Genomic DNA, 22,017 nt, shown 5'->3' on the forward strand with positions numbered 1-22,017 from the left:
AGGTGCCCTTAGGTGTGTAGGTTTATCTCTGGGCTTTGTATCTTACTTCATTGTTCCATATTTCTGTTTTTAGGCCAGTACCATACTGTCTTTGTGACTGTAGTTTTGTAGTATAGTCTGAAATCAGGAAGGTTGATTCCTTTACCTCCATTTTTCCTTCTCAAGACTGCTTTGGCTATTCGGGGCCTTTTACGTTTCCATACAAATTGTGAAATTCTTTGTTCTAGATCTGTGAAAAACATCACTGGTAGTTTGATAGGGATTGCACTGAATTTGTAGATTGCTTTCGGTAGTATAGTCATTTTCACAATATTGATTCTTCTAAGCCAAGAACATGAAATACCTCTCCATCTGTTTGGGTCATCTTTGATTTCTTTCATCATGTCTTCTATGTTTTCTGTCTTCTAGTTTTCTGCATAAAGGTCTTTTGTCTCTTTGGGTAGGTTTATTCCTAGGTATTTTATTCTTTTTGTTGCAACAATGAATGGGATTGTTTCCTTAACTTTTCTGATTTTTCATTGTTAGTGTATAGGAATGCAAAGGATTTCTGTGTATTAATTTTACATCCTGCAACTTTACAATATTCACTGGTTAATAATTTTCTGGTGGAATCTTTGCAGTTTTCTATGTATAGTATCATGTCATCTGCAAATAGTAAAGAGTTTTACTTCTTCATTTTCAATCTGGATTTCTTTTATCTCCTTTTGTTCTCTGATTGCCATGAATAGGACTTCCAGAACTATGCTGAATAAAAGTGGTAAGAGTGGGCACCCTTGTCTTGTTCCTGAACTTAGAAGAAATGCTTTCTGATTTTCACCAATGAGAATAATGTTTGCTTTGGTTTTATTCTATTAGGCCTTTATTATGTTGAAGCAGGTTTCTTCTATGTTTGCTTTCTGGAGAATTTTTATCATAAATGGGTGTTGAATTTTGTCAAAAGCTTTCTATGCATCTATTGAGATGATCAGATGATTTTTATCCTTCAGTTTGTTGATATGGTGTATCACATTGATTACTTTGTGTATACTGACACATCTTTGCATCCCTGGGATAAATCCCATTTGATCATGGTGTATGATCTTTTTAATGTGTTGTTGGATTGTGCTTGCTAAAATTTTGAATTTTTTGCGTCTATATTCATCAGTGATACTCACCTGTAATTTTCCTTTTTGGTGGTATCTTTGTCTGCTTTTGGTATTAGGGTGATGGTGGCCTCATAAAATGAGTTTGAGAGCTTTCTTTTCTCTGCTGTTTTTTGGAAGAGTTTGAGCAAGATAGGTGTTAGCTCTTCTCTAAACTTTTGGTAGAATTTGCCTGTGAAGCCATCTGGTCCTGGGCTTGTGCTTGTTGGAAGATTTTTGATTAGTTTCGATTTTGGTGCTTGTGATTAGTCTGTTCATGATTTCTATTTCTTCCTGGTTCAGTTTTGGAAGGTTGTACTTTTCTAAGAATGTGTCCATTTCTTCCAGACTCTCTATTTTTATTGGCATATAGTTGTTCATAGTACTCCCTTATGATTCTTTTTATTTCTGTGTTGTCTGTTGTAATGTCTCCATTTTTGTTTTTATTGAGTCCTCTTCCTTTTCTCTTGACAAGCCTGCAAGTGGTTTGTCAATTTTATCTTCTCAAAGAACCTGCTTTTAGTTTTATTCATCTTTAATATTTCTTCATTTCTTCTCTGATCTTTAAGATTTCTTTCCTTCTACTAGGCTTTGGTTTTTTGGTTGTTGTTGCTGTTATTGTTGTTCTTTTTCTAGTTGCTTTAGGTGTAAAGTCAGGTTGTTTGATGTTTTTCTTGTTTCTTGAGGTAGGCTTGTAGTGCTATAAACTTCCTTCTTATAACTGCTTTTACTGCATCCTATAGGTTTTGAGTCATCATATTTTCATTGTCATTTGTTTCTAGGTATTTTTTAAAATTTCCTTTTGATGTCTTCAGTGACTTGTTGGTTATTTAGAAGTGTGTTGTTTAGCCTCCATGTGTTTGTGTTTTTTACAGTTTTTTTCTTGTAAGTTATATCTAGTTTCATGCATAGTGTTGTATTCAGAAAAGATGCTTGATACAATTTCAATTTTCTTAAATTTACTGAGCTTGATTTGTGACCCAAGATGTGATCTATCCTGGAGATTGTTCCATGTGCACTTGAGAAAAATGTGTCTTCTACTGTTTTGGGATGGAATGTCCTGAAGATGCCTATTAGGTCCACATGGTCTAATGTGTCATTTAAGGCTTGTGTTTAAGCCTTGTGTTTCCTTAGTAATTTTTTGTTGTGATGATCTGTCCATTGGTGTAAGTGGGGTGTTAAATTCCCCTACTATTATTGTGTTACTGTTGTTTTCCCCTTTTATGGTTCTTAGCATTTGCCTTATGTACTGAGGTGCTCCTATGTTGGCTGCATAAATATTTATAATCATTGTATCTTCTTGGGTTGATCCCTTGATCATTCATTATGTACTGTCCTTCCTTAACGCTTGTAAAAGTTTTTACTTTAAAGTCTATTTTGTCTGATATGAGTATTGCTACTCCTGCTTTCTTTTGATTCCCATTTGCATGGAATATCTGTATCTATCCCCTGACTTTCAGTCTGTGTCTTTAGGTCTGAAGTGAGTTCTCTTACAGGCAGCATATACATGGGTCTTGTTTCCATATCTATTCAGCCAGTCTGTGTTTTTTGCTTGGTGCATTTAATCCATTTACATTTAAGGTAGTTATTGACATGTATGTTCCTACTGCCATTTGCTTAATCATTTAGGGTTTGTTTTTGTGGTCTGTTTCTTCTGTTGTGATTCCTGCTAGAGAATCCTTAGCATTTATTGTAAGGCTGGTTTGGTGGTGCTGAATTCTTTCAGGTTTTGTCTATAATGCTTTTGATTTCACCATCAAACCTGAATGAGATCCTTGCTGGGTAGCATAATCTTGGTTGCAGGTTTTTTTCTTTCACCATTTTTTTCTTTCACTTTAAACACCTGCATAGTTCCTGCTGAAAAATTAGCTGTTAGCCTTATGGAGATTTTGTGAATATGTGTCTGCTAAGTTGCTTCAGTTGTGTCTGATTTTTTGCAACCCTATGGACTGCAGCCCACCAGGCTTCAGTAGGTATTCTCCAGGCATGAATACTGCAGTAGATAAGCCATTTCCTTCTTCAGGGGATCCTGTCAATCCAGGGATTGAACCTAGGTCTCTTGCATTGAAGGCAGATTCTTTAACCTCTGAGCTACCAGGGAAGCCCTGGGAATTCCTCTTTATGTTATTTTTTAACTTTCCCCTTGCAGGTTTTAATATTTTTTTTCTTTGTGCTTAATTTTTTGTTAGTTTGATTAATTTATATGTGTCTTGGTGCTTTTCTCTTTGGGTTTATCCTATATGGGATTCTCTGGGTTTCCTGGACTTGGGTGGTTATTTCCTTTCCCATTTTAGGGAATTTTTCAACTCTAATCTCCTCAAATATTTTCTCATACTCTTTTTCTCTTCATTTTGGGACCCCTATAATTCAAATGTTGGTGCATTTAATACTGTCCCAGAGATCTTTGAGACTGTCCTCAATTCTTTTCATTTTTTTTTCCCCTCTATTCTGCTCTATGGCAGTTATTGAGGAGTTCCTGGTGGCTCATTGTGGGTGGCTTCCCCAGTAAATCTTCTGATCTCACCAGAGGTCCCCCAACCCCCGCCCAGAGGAGCAGGTGCACTGCTCCCAGCACCCAAAGGCGCCCAAGCCACTCCCAGTGCCAAACTACTCCTCCCCCCAGTCACCACTGAGTGAAAGGGGAGCCCCAGGGGCTTCCCGTAGTGGATCCTCTGATCCCTAAAGAATCCCTACCCCTCTCAGGTGAGCAGGCATGCTGCTTCCAGTGACCAAAGGTGCCCAAACCACTCAAGGCACCAAAGCCACTCCACCTCCCCCAGCAACCCCACAGTTGCTGGTCATCAAGGTTCAAGTTTCCTCCACTCCCCCTTACCCGGTTGTTCCCAGGGCTCCTCCCTTCAGCCTGTCCACAGGAGGTCCCCCATTAGCACCTGGTGAGTATCCCAGGCGTGGGGAGACATGCCTCCCTGTCTTCCCTCACCCCAATCTTGGGTCTACCCTCAAAGCATTCTTGACATTTCATTTCTTCAACACACTTCTCTCTGACAAACTGGATTAGCGTGGAACTTCACTTGGCATTCCTACTACTATGGCTGTTTTCATTGCATTATGATGCACACTCATGCTTCACCAATTCACATTCCTCTTTGTTTCATACCTCTTTTCAAAACCTATCTTGTAGAGCAGGGAATAGAAAACTTTTTGAAAAGAGCCAGAGGGTAAAAAATTTCAGGTTTATGGGATATATGGTTTCTGCTACAACTACTCAATTCTGCCAGTGTAGAATGACAGTAGCCATACACATTAACAAATGGACATGGCTATATTCCAATAAACCTTTATTTACAAAACCAGGCACCTGACAGGACTTTGCCTATGGACCATAGTTTACTGATCCTGGATCTAGAAGAATCTTCCCTAAATAACTTTGCCTAGCTGTGATCACTCCATTATTCTACTTCAAAATACATGTACTATATTCATTTACAAATAGTTATAAACTTCTGAATATTTTTATGTGATCAGTCTCTCACTTAGAACACTGTACAGATTCTTTAAGGAAAACTGTCATTTCATTCACAGCTAAGCCTAGGAGTAACACTGAGTGTCAAGGACATGAAGACAAATGAATCCCAGTCTATGTGCACAAAGAACTCACAAAGAACAGATTAACAGGACAGACAGCAACGCAAATACACAATCATAATATAATGGGATTTTTGCTATAAGAGAGATTTCCTATACAAAGTGCTCTGAGAAAAGCAAAAGGAATGATTGACTTTACTTGGGGAGAGGAGGAAAGCTTCACAGAAGACCTGAGGTAGGATTGTCAGAAAAGAAAGATGAATAGGTATTTGAGTTAAAGGAAATGTAGTATAATGGTACTAAGACATGGAAATGGATTAAGTGTATGGATAATAACCAGCAGCTACTATAGATGGAAAGGGGTAAGGGAAGCTACAGAGACAAATGACAGAAACTGAAGAAGATGAGAATACAAAAGAAAGTATCAGCAAAGAGTGCCATTTGCCACAATAAGACAATGTTATATACATAATGAGGAGTCTGGATCATTCTAGAGATCATATTTAAATATTCAATATCATGATCTGATTTGTTAATAATATTTTATACTCATAAAGAGGCTTTAACTTTTTCTTAGACTTTCATGTATGTTATTTTTAATGTTCATACAGCTTCCATACTTACATGTCTACTAAATTCTAATAACGATCATGAACTTATGAGGTAGTAAGAAGAGTAAGATTTAGAGGCAAAAAGATTCGGGACAAAATCTTGCAGTTTGTAGGAACAACATGTTGAGTAAGTCTCTTAATCTTTCATTGTTTCCAAAGAACAGGAATAGCAACAGTCCCTGTTTCATAAGATTACAGAAAAGACTATTTGAGACAATTATGTGAAGAGTACTTTGTAAAAGAGCTGCAAAATGACATGCAGGATTTGTGAAATTGCAGGGTAAGATGGTAAGAAAGGATGAGATACTTTTATTTACTTGACAGCTTTTTGTGACACATACATTCATTCACAGCCTAATAGAAGATAACTCTGCATTTCTATCATATATAAGTACAGGTTCTGACCTTTTCGAGGATCTGATTTTTGCATGGTATCATCAGCTATATCAAATAGGAATTTCCTCCTTAACAAGATGGAGAAATCTAGAAGCAAAAGATTAAAAAAAATTAGAAATATGAACAATTGTAGATCAAAGGAGACCTGCAATGAAATTAGGTTTTAATCAGAGAAAACCAGCAGGCTGAACACCCAGAAGGGCTTCCCAGGGGCAGTAACTCAGTTAAGTTTCCAATTTCCACGATCCTTCCCTCAGTTTTTGAGTTCAGAACCCTGATTCTATTAAAAACAGAACAGACTTTTCAGGGCCTTAATAGCTCATTTTAAATAATAATGGATAAACTAGAAGGTTACTCTATTAATTCATTGTGAGAAATATAACAGTCATATAACCAAAGTATTGTACACTGAAAACTATAAACATCGCTGAAAGAAATCAAAGAAACAATGAAGTATAAAGACACTTACATCCATGAATTAGAAGACTAATGTTAAGACAACAATACCATAAAGATCTACAGACTCAATGCAATCCCTATCAAAATCCCAGTGATGTTTTTCTGTAAAAATAGAAAAAGCCATCCTAAAATTCACATGATATCTCAAGGACCTCTAATAGCTTAAACAATCTTGAAAATGAAAAATAATGTTGGAAGACTCACAATTCCCGGCTTCAAAATTTACTACAAAGCCATAGTAATTGAAACTGTGTGTGTGTGTGTGTGTGGCGGGGGGTGGGGGGGTGGGGTGGGGGGAGTACTAGCAGAAGGACAGGCACACAGACCAACAGAATAGAGAGCCCAGAAATAAGCTCAAGTATGTATAGTCAAATGATTTTTAATAAAGGTGCCAACAACATTCAATGGGAAAAGAATACTCTTTTTCACAAATGATGCTAGGAAATCTGGATACCCACATGCCAAAGAATGAAGATGAACCTTTAGCTTACACCATATATAAAAATTAACTCAAAATGTATCAAGACCAAAACTTTAGAGCTAAAATTATAAAACTTTTAGAGAAAACAGAGAAGAAAATCTCCATGACACTGAATTTGGCAATAATTCTGGAATTTGATATCTAAATCTCAGGCAACAAAAGAAAAAAAAACAGATAGACTGAACTTCATCAAAATGAAAAACATTTGTGCATCAAAGAGCACTATCACATGGATGAGAAGAAAACCTACAAAATGGCAGAAAACATTGGCAAATCACTTATCTGATAAGGGACTAATCTCTAGAATTATGTACAGAACTCCAATTCAATGACAAAACAAAAACAAAAACAAAAAACCCTCAAATAATCCAACTGAAAAATTAGCAAAGGACCTGAATAGGTATTTCTCCATGTATCTATGTGTATGTGCTAAGTTGCTTCAGTCATGTTCAGCTGTTTATGATCCTATGGACAGTAGCCCACCAGGCTCCTCTGTCCATGAGATTCTCTAGGCAAGAATACTGGAGTGGGTTTCCATGCTCTTTTCCAGGGACCTTCCTGATCCAGGGATTGAACCCACATCTCTTACATTTCCTGCATTGGCATGCAGGTTCTTTACCACTAGTGCCACCTGGGAAGCCCCATTTATCTATGTAGATGGCCCATAAGTACATAAAAATCAACATCATTAATCATTAGGAAAGTGCAAGTTAAAGTCACAATGAGATACCACTTCACACCCACTGGGGTGGTTATTATGAAGAAAAAAAAAGAAAAATCATAAGTGCTAGCAAGGATATGGAGAAATTAAAGCCCCTGTGAATTGCTAGTGGAAATGAAAAAATGGTGCAGTTGCTGTGGAAAACATTAAAAAGTTTAACATGGAATTACCAAATGACCCAGTAACTCCACTTCTAGATATTTCCCAAAAGAATTGAAAACAGGGACTGAAACAGGTACCTGTACACAAATGTTCAGAGCAGCATTATTCACAATAGCAAAAGAGTAGAAACAATCTAAGTATCCACCAATGAGTGAATGAATAAATAAAATGAGGCTTATACATACAATCGAATACTATTCAGCTATAAAAAGGAATAAAATTCTGATACATGCTGCAACATGGATGAATCTTGAAACCATTACACTCAGTGAAATAAGCCTAGTACAAAAGGCTAACTACTGTATGATTTCATTTGCACTTGGCAACTCGAATAGGGAAATTCCTAGAGAAAGGAAGCAGAACAGAGGTTATCAGGGGCTGGGCAAAGAAGGGGAATGGAGAGTTATGATTTAATGGGTACAGAGTTTCTGTTTGAAATGATGAAAATATTCTGGAGTTGGACAGCAGTGAAGGGTATACATCCCTATAAATGTACTTAAGCATTAAAATGGTAAAAATGATAAATTGTTATGTATTTTTAAAAATATATTTTTAATTGAAGGAAAATTGCTTTATTGTGTTGGTTTCTGCCATACATCAACATGAATCAGTCATAGGTATACATATATCCCTATACATATGTCTCTGTCCTCTTGAACTCCCTAACACCTCTCACCCCATCCCACTGCTCTAGTTTGTCACAGAGCCCCAGTCTGAGTTCCCTGAGGCATACAGCAAATTCCCACTGGCTATTTTACACATTGTAGTGTATATGTTTTCATGCTACTGTCTCAATGCTTCCCACCCTCTTCTTCCCATCCTGTGTCCACAAGTCTGTTCTTTATATCTGCGTCTCCATTACTGCCCTGCAAATAGGTTCATTAGTATCATCTTTCTAGATTCCATATATATGCATTAATATATGATATTTTTCTCTTTCTTACTGCCTCTGTATAAAAAGCTCTAGGTTCATCTACCTCATCAGAATCAATTCAAATGTGTTCCTTTATATGGCTGAGTAATATTCCATTGTGTATATATACCAGAGATTCTTTATCCATTCATCTGTTGATGGACATCTAGGTTACTTTCATGTCTTAGCTATTGTAAATAGTGCTGCAATGAACACTGGGGTACATGCGTCTTTTTCAATTATGGTTTCTTCAGGGTATATGCCCAGTAGTGGGATTACGGGGTCATATAGTAGTTTTATTCCTAGTGATTTTAAGGAATCTCCATACTGTTCTCCATAGTGGCTAGCTCTATCAATATACATTCCCACCAACAGAGCAATAGGGTTCCTTTTTCCCACTCTCTTCAGCATTTACTGCTTGTAGATTTTTTGATGATGGCCATTCTGACTGGTGTGAAGTGATATCTATTATAGTTTTTGATTTGCATTTCTCTAATATTGAACAATGCTGAGCATGTTTTCATGTATTTATTAGCGACCTGTATGTCTTCTTTGGAGAAATGTCTGTTTAGGTCTTCTGCCCACTTTTTGATTGGGTTGTTTGTTTTTCTGGTACTGAGTTGCACAAACTGTTTGTACAGTTTAGAAATTAATCCTTTGTCAGTTGTTTCATTTGCAATTTTTTAATCCCATTTTGAGGGTTAGTCTTTTCACCTTGTTTATAGTCTCCTTGGCTTCCCTGGTGGTTCAGAAGGTAAAGCGTCTCTGCCTACAACGCAGGAGACCTGAGTTTGATCCCTGGGTCAGGAAGATCCCCTGGAGAAGGAAATGGCAATCCACTCCAGTACTCTTGCCTGGAAAATTCCATGGATGGAGGAGCCTGGTAGGCTACAGTCCATAGGGTCGCAAAGAGTTGGACACGACTGAGCGACTTCACTTTCTTTCTTTCTTTCTTGCTGTGCAAAAGCTTTTAAGTGTAATTAGCTCCCACTTGTTTATTTTTGTTTCCATTACTGTAGGAGGTGGGTCACAGAGGATCTTGCTGTGATTTATATCAAAGAGTCTTCTGCCTATGTTTTCCTCTAAGAGTTTTATAGCTTGGGTTTTATGTTTAGGTCTTTAACACATTTTGAGTTTATCTTTGTTCTTTGTGTATGATGTTAGGAAGTGTTCTAATTTCATACTTTCACATGTCCAGTTTTCCCAGCACTATTTACTGAAGAGACTATCTTTCGCCATTGTAAATTTTTGTCTCCTTTGTCAAAGGCTAGGTGCCCGGAGCTGTGTGGGTTTATCTCTGGGGTTTCTATCTTGTTCCATTAGTCTATACCTCTGTTTTTGCACCAATACCATACTGTCTTGATGACTGCAGCTTTGTGGTACAGTCTGAAGTCAGGAAGGTTAATTCCTCCAGCTCCATTCTTCTTTCTCAAGATTGCATTGGCTATTCAGGGTCTTTTGTGTTTCCAAACAAATTGTGAAAATTTCCTCATTCTGGTTGTGAAAAATGTCACTGATAATGTGACAGTGCCTGCACTGAATCTGTAGATTGCATTTAGTAGTATAGTTACTTTCACAATATTGATTCTTCCAACCCAGGAACATGGAATCTCTCTCCACCTGTCATCTTTGTTTTCTTTCATCAGTGTCTTATAGTTTTCTGTACACAGTTCTTTTGTCTCCTTGAACAGGTTTATTCCTAGTATTTTATTCTTGTTGCAGTGGTAAATGCCTTAATTTCTCTTTCTGATTTTTCATTGTTAGTGTATAGGAATGCCAGGGATTTATGTGTAATGATCTTGTATCCTGTGGCTTTACTAAATTCACTGATTAGCTCTAGTGATTTTCTGACAGTATCTTCGGGGTTTTCTACGTATAGTATCATAGTCTCTAAAAACAGTGAATTTTCCTTCTTTTTCAATTTGGATTCCTTTTATTTCCTTTTCTTCTCTGATTGCCATAGCTAGGACTTCTAAAACCATGCTGAGTAACAGCTGTGAGAGTGGGTACCTTTGTCTTGTTCCTGATCTTAGAAAGAATGCTTTCAGTTTTTCACCACTGCGACTAATGCTTGCTCTGGGTTTAGCATATATGGCCTTTATGTTGAGGTAGGTTCCTTCCATGCCTGTTTTTTGAAGAGCTGGTGTCCTAAACAGGTGCTGAATTTTGTTGAAAGCTTTTTCTGCATCTACTGAGATTATCATATGGTTTTTTATTTTTCAATTGTTAATATGGTGTATCACACTGATTGATTTGTGTATACTGAAGAATCCTTGCATCCCTGGGATAAACCTCACTTAATCATATGATCTTTCTAATGTGTTGTCATATTCTGTTTGCTAGAATTTTGTTGAGGATTTTTTGCATCTATGTTCATTAGTGATACTGGCCTGCAATTTTCTTTTTTTGTGTTATCTTTATCTGGTTTTGGTATCAGGGTTATGGTAGCCTTGCAGGATGAGTTTGGAAGTGTTCCTTCCTCTAACTGTCTGAAAGAGTTTCACAAGGTTAGGCATTAGCTCTTCTTAAATGTTTGACTGAATTCACCCGTGAAGCCATCTGGGCTTTTGTTTTTTGGGAGTTTTTTTTTTAAATCATAGTTTAGATTTCACTGCTTGTGACTGGCTTGTTCATACTTTCTATTTCTTCCTGGTTCAGTCTTGGAAGGTTGACTTTTTCTAAGAATCTATCCATTTCTCCCAGGTTGTCCGTTTTATTGTTCACTGTTGCTCATAACAGTCTCTTATGATCCCTGGTATTTCTACATTGTCAGTTGTAATCTCTCCATTTTCATTTCTAATTTTGTTAATTTGATTTTTCTCCCTTTTTTTCTTGATGAGTCTGGCTAATGGTTTGTCAGTTTTACTTTTCTTTTCAAAGAATCCACTTTTAGTTTTATTAATCTTTACTATTATTTCATTTCTTTTTCACTGCTCTATGATTTCTTTCCTTCTACTAACTTTAGGGTTTTTTTTTTTTTTATTCTTCTTCTTCCAGTTGTTTTAAATGTAAAGTGAGGTTGCCTATTCTATTTTTCTTGTTTCTTGAGGTAGGACTGTATTGGTATAAACTTCTTTCTTAGGACTGCTTTTGCTGCATCCCACAAGTTTTGGGTTGTAGTTTTTGTTGTCATTCATTTCTAGGAATTTTCTGATTTCTCTTTTTATTTCTTCAGTAACTGATTCATTATTTAGAATCATACTGTTTAATCTTCATGTGTTTTTTTTCCTGTAACTGATATCTAGTCTCATAACACTGTGGGTCAGAGAAGATGCTTGATATGATTTCATTTTTCTTAAATTTACCAAGGCTTGATTTGTAACCCAAGATGTCTATCCTGGAGAATGTTCCATGTGCACTTGAGAAGAAAACGTATTCTTCATTTGGATAGAAAGTCCTGAACATATCAATGAGGTCCATCTGGTCTAATGTGTCATTTAAGGTTTGTGTTTCCTTTTTAATTTTCTGTTTTAATGATCTGTCCATTGGTGTAAGTGGGGTGTTAAAGTTCACTTTCACTTTTCACTTTTATACATTGGAGAAGGAAATGTTCTCCAGTGTTCTTGCCTGGAGAATCCCAGGGACGGGGGAGCCTGGAGGGCTGCCGTCTATGGGGTCGCACAGAGTCGGACACGACTAAAGCGACTTCGCAGCAGCAGCAGCAGTACTACTGTATTACTGCCAACTTCCCTTTTATGTCTGTTAGTGCTTGCCTTACGTATTGAGGTGCTCCTATGCTGGGTGCATAAATATTTACAAATCTTATGTTTTCTTCTTAGATCAATCCTTTGATCATTACTTGATTCAAAGCAGAAGTTCCCAACCTTTTTGGCACCAGGGCCCAGTTTCATAGAAGACAATTTTTCCATGGATGGGGTGGGGAGTGGTTTCGGGATGATTCAAGTTCATTACATTTATTATGCACTTTATTTCTGTCATTATTACATTGTGATATATAATGAAGTAATTACACACCTCACTGCTCATCTGATAGGAGGTGGAACTCAGCAGTAACGCAAGTGATGGGGAGTGGCTGTAACTGCAGCTGAAGCTTTGCTCACTTGTCTGCTGCTCATCTCCTGCTGTGTGGCCCAGTTCCTAACAGGCCACAGACCGGTACTGGTTCATGGCCCAGGGGCTGGAGACCCCTGTTTTAAAGCACCCCAAAATCTGGCATTTTTCATTTAAATAGGGGGGAAAAAAGAGCTGAGGTTCTGAAGTTAAACAAGATTAATTATAGCATCCAAGGTCACGTGGCTACTAAATGGAAAGGCTAAAATTAAGGGCTAATTTCAAAGCCTATACTCTCTTTGGTTTCATTATGCTTGCTTACTATAGTTTAAAAACAACAAGAAATAAATCCCTTCCCTAGTTTACTTGTCATAGGCTATATTATACAGAGAGAGGTTTGGCAAACAGTCAAGTGCTATGTAATGTAAGAAATTACTATTAGCACAAGGAAAGAGCTTACTAAGGCAGTGGCTTTCAGACTTTTTCAGTTGTGATCCACGGACTTAAATCCAGGAGTCTTTATAACAGTATGCATTCCTGAAAACCTTATATCTTATAAAATTATGCACCAAACGTGGGCTTGTGGTTAAAACAGAGTTACGAACAGACTACTAAAAGCCCATAAAACTTTGTATCCTTTATATATATACACACATACTTCATAAGGATTTCAGTCATTCAGTTCAGTTTCTTAGTTGTGTCCCACTCTTTGCGACCCCATGAACCACAGCACACCAGGCCTCCCTGTCTATCACCAACTCCCGGAGTCCACCCAAACCCATGTCCATCGACTCAATGACACCATCCAACCATCTCATCCTCTGTTGTCCCCTTCTCCTCCTGCCCTCAATCTATCCCAGCATCAGGGTCTTTTTCAATGAGTCAGCTCTTCCCATCAGGTGGCTAAAGTATTGGAGTTTCAGACTCAATATATGTCCTTCCAATGAACACCCAGGACTGATCTCCTTTAGGATGGACTGGTTGGATTTCCTTGCAGTCCAAGGGACTCTTAAGAGTCTTCTCCAACACCACAGTTCAAAAGCCTCAATTCTTCGGCGCTCAGCTTTCTTTATAGTTGGACTCTCATATCCATACATGACTACTAGAAAAACCATAGCCTTGACTAGATGGACCTTTGTTGGCAAAGAAATGTCTCTGCTTTTTAATATGCTGTCTAGGTTGGTCACAACTTTCCTTCCAAGGAGTAAGCGTCTTTTAATTTCATTGCTGCAATTGCCATCGGCAGTGATTCTGGAGCCCAGAAAAATAAAGTCAGCCACTGTTTCCCCATCTATCTGCCATGAAGTGATGGAACCAAATGTCATGATCTTAGTTTTCTGAATGTTGGGCTTTAAGCCAACTTTTTCAGTCATTAATAAATGGTTAAAATTAGACCCAACAAACTAAATATAAGGAAGAATGGTATAATCCACTTTAGGATACTTTCCAATTAAAATTATTTTTAAAAATAAGTTTTAATGTGTAATGGAATAAACCTGTAGTAATTCAGAACGCTAAGCTTCTAAGAGTGACTTATTTCTCCAAGGTTTTCTGGAGTGAAAATTTGAATGTATGTCATCATATGCAGACAGGAGCCACTTAATTAAAGCTTTAAAGAGACAAAATTAAAACCTGAAGTCAGATTCATATGGGTTTGGGGACTGATAAGAGATTACTAACCTGTTCATCATTTTTCAATCTGTTCACACTGCCCAAGTAGACCTTTGAGAGATGTCTATGCCTCTCAGTACCAGAGATCTCAAGATCAACTTTATTCTGTTAGAATGTAATAGGATAGAGTCCTAGTTAGGAACTAACTCCTTAGACGTAGAGCTCTGAGAATAGAGTAAATCCTCACTGTTTAGACCACAGAGACAGGTATGTAAAGTAATTTGGACTCATTAACAGAGCAGTATCTATAAACCATTTCATAAATCATCCCCCAAAGTTTCAGGTTCTCATCCTAAACAAGTGAGTTATGAATTCATGACATTTTACAGGGTCTTGCAGGAAACATACAGAATTACAAACTTGGGGCAAATATGGTTTTTCTATACCAAGAAATTGAGATGCAACTTTGAAACTTGGCCTGGTATATTCCTGGTTCATTCACTGAAGTCACCCCCTCAGGGCTTCAAATTCCTCACTTTAAAACCAAAAGATTAGAATTCAGGCAGGTCCCATGTTTACCACACACTAGCTGCATGCCTCTGTTTCATCATCCACCCTTACATGTGTTTGATTTTATGGTTTTGTAGAAAATACTATTGCTATTGAAATAAGGAAAATTTATCAGATGAAATCAGCTGTCTTCCTGTGAGCTATTCAGGCAATTGTCCTGACACCCGTTTCTAGTTGGGACACTGAGATCATTGCTTTCTTCATTGTAATAGGAAGGCTAGACCACACAAAGGGGCTTCCAGGGAAATGTATCTTATGTGAATCTGAAACAGCAGTCTCAGGAAAAGGCTCTCTTCTAGAGAAAACTGATTTGACTGAAAGTGAAATAATCTTTGCCACATATATTAAGCTAAAGAATATTATAGATTAAAAAAATTATCTGGGGGTGATAGAGAAAGAATATATAATCAGCATTCTAAACAGCTAAGGCAGAAGAGTGGTACCACTTGCCAGCAGTCACTCAACATTTACTAAAAACTTTCTTAATGATACTTCTTGAGAATAACACCTTTTAAAGCAAGTCAGAAAACCTTTGTATATAACTACAGACTCACCAGGAACCAAGAAGCATGAGAATAAAAAACATAAGTCCAGTTTCAATTCAGAGACAGAAATGTATGGTTATTTAGCTTTCTGAGTTTTTTTTTTTTTTTTTTTAATCTGGGAAAATTAGCTTTAGGACACAAGATGCTTTCCTCAGCTTCCTTAGCTTTTGATCCAACAACTCATCTCTTCAGTTCAGTTCAGTCACTTAGTCATTTCCGACTCTTTGAGACCCCAGGAATTCCACCATGCCAGGTCTCCCTGTCCATCACCAAACCCGGAGTTCACTCAAACTCACATCCATCGAGTTGGTGATGTCATCCAGCCTCTGGATGATGTGATGAGGTGATGCCTCATCCTCTGTCCTCCCCTTCTCCTCCTGCCCTCAATCCCTCCCAGCATCAGAGTCTTTTCCAATGAGTCAACTCTTCGCATGAGGTGGCCAAAGTACTGCAGTTTCAGCTTTAGAATCAGTCTTTTCAAAGAACACCCAGGGCTGATCTCCTTTAGAATAGACTGGTTGGATCTCCTTGCAGTCCAAGGGACTCTCAAGAGTCTTCTCCAACACCACAGTTCAAAAGCATCAATTCTTCGGCACTCAGCTTTCTTCATAGTCCAACTCTCACATCCATACATGACCACAGGAAAAACCATAGCCTTGACTAGACAGACCTTTGTTGGCAAAGTAATGTCTCTGCTTTTCAATATGCTATCTAGGTTGGTCATAACATTTCTTCCAAGTGTCCTTTAATTTCATGGCTGCAGTCACCATCTGCAGTGATTTTGGAGCCCAGAAAAAGAAAGTCTGACACTGTTTCCACTGTTTCCCCATCTATTTCCCATGAAATGATGGGACCAGATGCCACCATGATCTTCGTTTTCTGAATGTTGAGCTTTAAGCCAACTTTGTCACTCTCCTCTTTCACTTTCATTAAGAGGCTTTTTAATTCCTCTTCACTTTCTGCCATAAGGGTGGTGTTATCTGCATATCTGAGGTTACTGATATTTCTCCTGGCATTCTTTATTCCAGCTTGTGTTTCTTCCAGTCCAGGGTTTCTCATGATGTACTCTGCATATAAGTTAAATAAGCAGAGTGACAATATACAGCCTTGACGTACTCCTTTTCCTATTTGGAACCAGTTTGTTGTTCCATGTCCAGTTCTAACTGTTGCTTCCTGACCTGCATACAGGTTTCTCAAGAGGCAGGTCAGGTGGTCTGGTATTCCCATCTCTTTCAGAATTTCCCACAGTTTATTGTGATCCACACAGTCAAAGGCTTTGGCATAGTCAACGAAGCAGAAATAGATGTTTTTCTGGAACTCTCTTGCTTTTTCCATGATCCAGCAGATGTTGGCAATTTGATCTCTGGTTCCTCTGCCTTTTCTAAAACCAGCTTGAATATCAGGAAGTTCACGGTTCACCTACTGCTGAAGCCTGGCTTGGAGAATTTAGAGCATTAGTTTACTAGCATGTGAGATGAGTGCAATTGTGTGGTAGTTTGAACATTCTTTGGCATTGCCTTTCTTTGGGATTGGAATGAAAACTGACCTTTTGCAGTCCAGTGGCCACTGCTGAGTTTTCCAAATTTGCTGGCATATTGAGTGCAGCACTTTCACAGCATTATCTTTTAGGATTTGAAATAGCTCAACTGGAATTCCATCACCTCCACTAGCTTTGTTCGTAGTGATGCTTCCTAAGGCCCACTTGACTTCACATTCCAGGATATCTGGCTCTAGGTGAGTGATCACACCATTGTGATTATCTTGGTCGTGAAGATCTTTTATGTATAGTTCTTCTGTGTATTCTTGCCACCTCTTTTAATATCTTCTGCTTTTGTTAGGTCCATACCATTACCGTCTTTATTGAGCCCATCTTTGCATGAAATATTCCCTTGGTATCTCTAATTTTCTTGAAGAGATCTCTAGTCTTTCCCATTCTGTTGCTTTCCTCTATTTCTTTGCATTGATAGTTGAAGGCGGCTTTCTTATCTCTTCTTGCTATTCTTTGGAACTCTGCATTCAGATGTTTATATCTTTCCTTTTCTCCTTTCCTTTTCACTTCTCTTCTTTTCATAGCTATTTGTAAGGCCTCCCCAGACAGCCATTTTGCTTTTTTGCATTTCTTTTCCATGGGGATGGTCTTGATCCCTGTCTCCTGTACAATGTCACGAACCTCATTCCATAGTTCATCGGGCACTCTATCAGATCTAGGCCCTTAAATCTATTTCTCACTTCCACTGTATAATCATAAGGGATTTGATTTAGGTCATACCTGAATGGTCTAGTGGTTTTCCCTACTTTCTTCAATTTAAGTCTGAATTTGGCAACAAGGAGTTCATGGTCTGAGCCACAGTCAGCTTATCTCAATTCAGATGCTAAGTTTTCATCAGAAATACTCGGTATTTATTTTTCATAAAACTTACAGCTGAAAAGATTTTTATAGTCAAAATTACTCAAAACACTTTAAAAATTCCCAGTAACTCCATGGAGACTGTTTTAAAATTTAATTAAAATTAAATAAAATTCATAATTCAGTTACATTAGCCATGTGGCTATTGTGTTAAGACAACCCATAACTAGAAGAAATAAATAATACAAATTAAACATGAAGTACTATATGCCACCATGACCCGTCCATCGTGGGTGGCCCTACACGGCATTGCTCATAGTTTCACTGAGTTAGACAAGGCTGTGGTCCATGTCATCAGATTGGTTAGCTTTCTGTGACTGTGGTTTTCAGTCTGTCTGCCCTCTGATGGAGAAGGATAAGAGGCTTATGGAAGTTTCCTGATGGGAGAGACTGACTGATGGGGGAAACTGGGTCTTGTTCTGATAAGCTGCCATGCTCACTAAATCTTTAATCCAATTTTCTGTTCAAGGGCAAGGCTGTATTTCCTCCCTGTTATTTGACCTGAGGCCAAACTATGGTGGAGGTAAGGAAGATAATGGCGACCTCCTTCAAAGGTCCCATGCAGGCACTGCTACACTCAGTGCCCCCAACCCGGCAGGAGGCCACCAAGATGGAGGGGTCATGGTGGAGAGTTCTGATAAAACATGGTCCACTGGAAAAGGGACAAACCACTTCACTATTTTTGCCTTGAGAACCCCATGCACAGAAGGAAAAGGCAAAAAGATAGGACACTGAAAGATGAACTCCCCAGGTTGGTAGGTGCCCAATATACTACTGGAGATCAGTGCAGAAATAACTCTAGAAAGAATGAAGAGACAGAGCCAAAGCAAAAACAACACCCAGTTGTGGATGTGACTGGTAATGGAAGTAAAGTCTGATGCTGTAAAGAGCAATACTGCACAGGAAACTGGAATGTTAGGTCCATGAATCAAGACAAATTTGAAGTGATCAAACAGGAGGTAGCAAGAGTGAACATCGACATTCTAGGAATCAGCAAACTAAAATGGACTGGAATGGGTGAATTTAACTCAGATGACCATTATATCTACTACTGTGGCCAAGAATTCCTTAGAAGAAATGGAGTAGCCACCAAAGTCAACTAAAGGGTCTGAAATGCAGTACTTGGATGCAATCTCAAAAACGACAGAATGATCTCTGTTCAGTTTCAAGGCAAACCATTCAATATCACAGTAATCCAAGTCTATGCCCCGACCAATAATCCTGAAAAAGCTGAAGTTGAATGGTTCTGTGAAGACCTACAAGACCTTCTGGAAGTAACACCCAAAAAAAGATGTCCTTTTCATTATAGGGGACTGGAATGCAAAAGTAGGAAGTCAAGAAACACCAGGAGTAACAGGCAAATTTGGCCTTGCAATATGGAATGAAGCAGGGCAAAGGCTCAGAGTTTTGACAAGAGAATGCACTGGTCATAGCAAACACCCTTTTCCAACAACACAAAAGAAGACTCTACACATGGACATCACCAGATGGTCAATACCAACATCAGACTGATCATGTTCTTTGCAGCCAAAGGTGGAGAAGCTCTATACAGTCAGCAAAACAAGACCAGGAGCTGACTGTGGCTCAGATCATGAACTCCCTATTGCCAAATTCAGACTTAATTGAAGTAGGGAAAACCACTAGACCATTCAGGTATGACCTAAATCAAATCCCTTACGACTATACAGTGGACGTGACAAATAGATTCAAGGAATTAGATCTGATAGAGTGCCTGAAGAACTATGGACAGAGGTTCCATAGTTCCATAGTGTCCATAGGGACACTGTACAGGAGGCAGTGATCAAGACCGTCCCTAAGAAAAAGAAATGCAAAAAGGCAAAATGGCTGTCTGAGGAGGCCTTAACAACAGCTATGAAAAGAAATGAAAGGCAAAGGAGAAAAGGAAAGATTTGAATGCAGAGTTCCAAAGAATAGCAAGGAGAGATAAGAAAGCCTTCCTCAGTGATCAGTACAAAGAAATAGAGGAAAACAACAGAATGGGAAAGACTAGAGATCTCTTCAAGAAAATTAGAGATACCAAGGGAACTTTTCACGCAAAGATGGGCACAATAAAGGACAGAAATGGTATGGACCTAGCAGAAGCAAAAGATATTAAAAGAGGTGGCAAGAATACACAGAAGAACTATACAAAAAAGATCTTCACGACCCAGATAATCACGATGCTGTGATCACTCACCTAGAGCCAGACATCCTGGAGTCCGAAGTTAAGTGGGCCTTAGGAAGCATCACTCGGAGAAGGCAATGGCACCCCACTCCAGTACTCTTGCCTGGAAAATCCCATGGACGGAGAAGCCTGGTAGGCTGCAGTCCATGGGGTCGAGAAGAGTCGGACACGACTGAGTGACTTCACTTTCACTTTTCACTTTCATGCACTGGAGAAGGAAATGGCAACCCACTCCAGTATTCTTGCCTGGAGAATCCCAGGGATGGGGGAGCCTGGTGGGCTGCCCTCTATGGGGTCACACAGAGTCGGACACGACTGAAGCAACTTAGCAGCAGCAGCAGGAAGCATCACTACGAACAAAGCTAGTGGAGGTGATGGAATTCCAGTTGAGCTACTTCAAATCCTATAAGATGATGCTGTGAAAGTGCTGTATTCAAAATGACAGCAAATTTGGAAAACTCAGCAGCGGCCACAGGACTAGAAAAGGTCAGTTTTCATTCTAATCCCAGAGAAAGTCAATGCCAAAGAATGCTCAAACTACTGCACAACTGCACTCATCCCACATGCTAGCAAAGTAATGCTCAAAATTTTCCAACCCAGGCTTCGACAGTATGCTAACTGGGAACTTCCAGATGTTCAAGCTGGATTTAGGAATGGCAGAAGAACCAGAGATCAAATTGCCAACATCTGCTTGATCATCGAAAAAGCAAGCGGGGTCCAGAAAAACATCTATTTCTGCTTTATTGACTATGTGAATGCCTTTGACTGTGTGGATCACCACAAACTGTGGAAAATTCCTAAAGAGATGGAAATACCAGACCACCTGAACTGCCTCCTGAGAAATCTGTGTGGTCAGGAAGCAACAGTTAGAATTGGACATGGAACAATACACCAGTTCCAAATCGGGAATGGAGTATGTCAAGGCTGTATATTGTCACCCTGTTTATTTAACTTATATGTAGAATACATCATGCAAAATACCAGGCGAGATGAACCACAAGTTGGAATCAACATTGTCAGGAGAAATATCAGTAACCTCAGACATGCAGATGACATGATCCTTATGGCAGAAAGCAAAGAAGAACTAAAGAGCCTCTTGATGAAAGTGAAAGAGGAAAGCAAAAAAGTTGGCTTAAAGTTCAACATTTATTTATTTTTAATAATTTTATTTTATTTTTAAACTTTACATAATTGTATTAGTTTTGCCAAATATCAAAATAAATCCACCAAAGGTATACATGTGTTCCCCACCCTGAACCCTCCTCCCTCCTCCCTCCCCATACCATCCCTCTGGGTCATCCCAGTGCACTAGCCCCAAAAGAAGATCATGGCATCTGGTCCCATAACTTCATGGCAAATAGGTAGGGAAACAGTGGAAACAATGACAGACTTTACTTTTTTGGGCTCCAAAATCACTGCAGATGGTGACTGCAGCCATGAAATTAAAAGATGCTTGCTCCTTGGAAGAAAAGTTATGACTAATCTAGACAGCATATTAAAAAGCAGAGACATTACTTAGCCAACAAAGGTTCATCTAGTCAAAGCTATGGTTTTTCCAGTAGTCATGTACGAAAGTGAGAGTTGGACTATAAAGAAAGCTGAGTGCCGAAGAATTGATGCTTTTGAACTGTGGTATTGGAGAAGACTCTTGAGAGTCACTTGGACAGCAAGGAGATCCAACCAATCAATTCTAAAGGAAATCAGTCCTGAATATTCATTGGAAGGACTTATCCTGAAGCTGAAGCTCCAATACTTTGGCCACTTGATGCAAAGACCTGACCCACGGGAAAAGACCCCGATGCTGGCAAAGATTGAAGGCAGGAGGAGAAGGGGACAACAGAGGATGAGATGGTTGCATGGCATCATCGACTCAATGGACAAGTTGGTGATGGACAGGGAGGCCTGGTGTGCTGCAGTCCATGGTGTCGCAAAGAGTCAGACATGACTTACCGACTGAACTGAACTGTCTATGTGCCAAGCATTGTTCTAAGCACTTCACTGGTATTAAGTTGCTCAATACTTACTACCCAAAGGTAGGTAATATCTTCATTTTATTGATAAGGTAACCAGTGTAGAGAAATGACTTATAACCTGAAGTCACAGTTAAACTGTGGAGCTGGATTCATAGCAAGGTAATTTGGTCCACTTCTTGTCTTGAGGCTTAGGATTTTTCTAGGAGAACAGAGTTACTTATATTTAGAATGTCCTAGGAGTAAATGCAACCCTTGCCTATGTTCAGCTAGGGAGTCTCAGCACTGGTTGATTTTCTCCATTATAT

The 22,017-nt window shown here is 38.8% G+C and overlaps 1 protein-coding gene across 10 annotated transcripts in view; it reads right to left on the reverse strand.

The window, feature by feature from the left end:
- Positions 1-22,017, reverse strand: part of SCMH1 (Scm polycomb group protein homolog 1) — a 224,290-nt gene that overhangs the window by 160,139 nt on the left and 42,134 nt on the right. For 7 of the 10 annotated variants that reach the window (XM_070368249.1, XM_070368241.1, XM_070368250.1 and 4 more), the window contains exon 2: positions 5,684-5,761. The exons of the other annotated variants lie outside the window; for them this stretch is intronic. In XM_070368249.1, the coding sequence (XP_070224350.1) occupies positions 5,684-5,708 (25 nt within the window). In that variant the 5' untranslated portion in view covers positions 5,709-5,761. The remainder of the gene's footprint in view (positions 1-5,683; positions 5,762-22,017) is intronic. 10 annotated transcript variants of the gene reach the window in all.

This window comes from Bos mutus, chromosome 3, assembly GCF_027580195.1.
Source record: "Bos mutus isolate GX-2022 chromosome 3, NWIPB_WYAK_1.1, whole genome shotgun sequence".
In the NCBI taxonomy this organism is placed as follows: Eukaryota; Metazoa; Chordata; class Mammalia; order Artiodactyla; family Bovidae; genus Bos; species Bos mutus.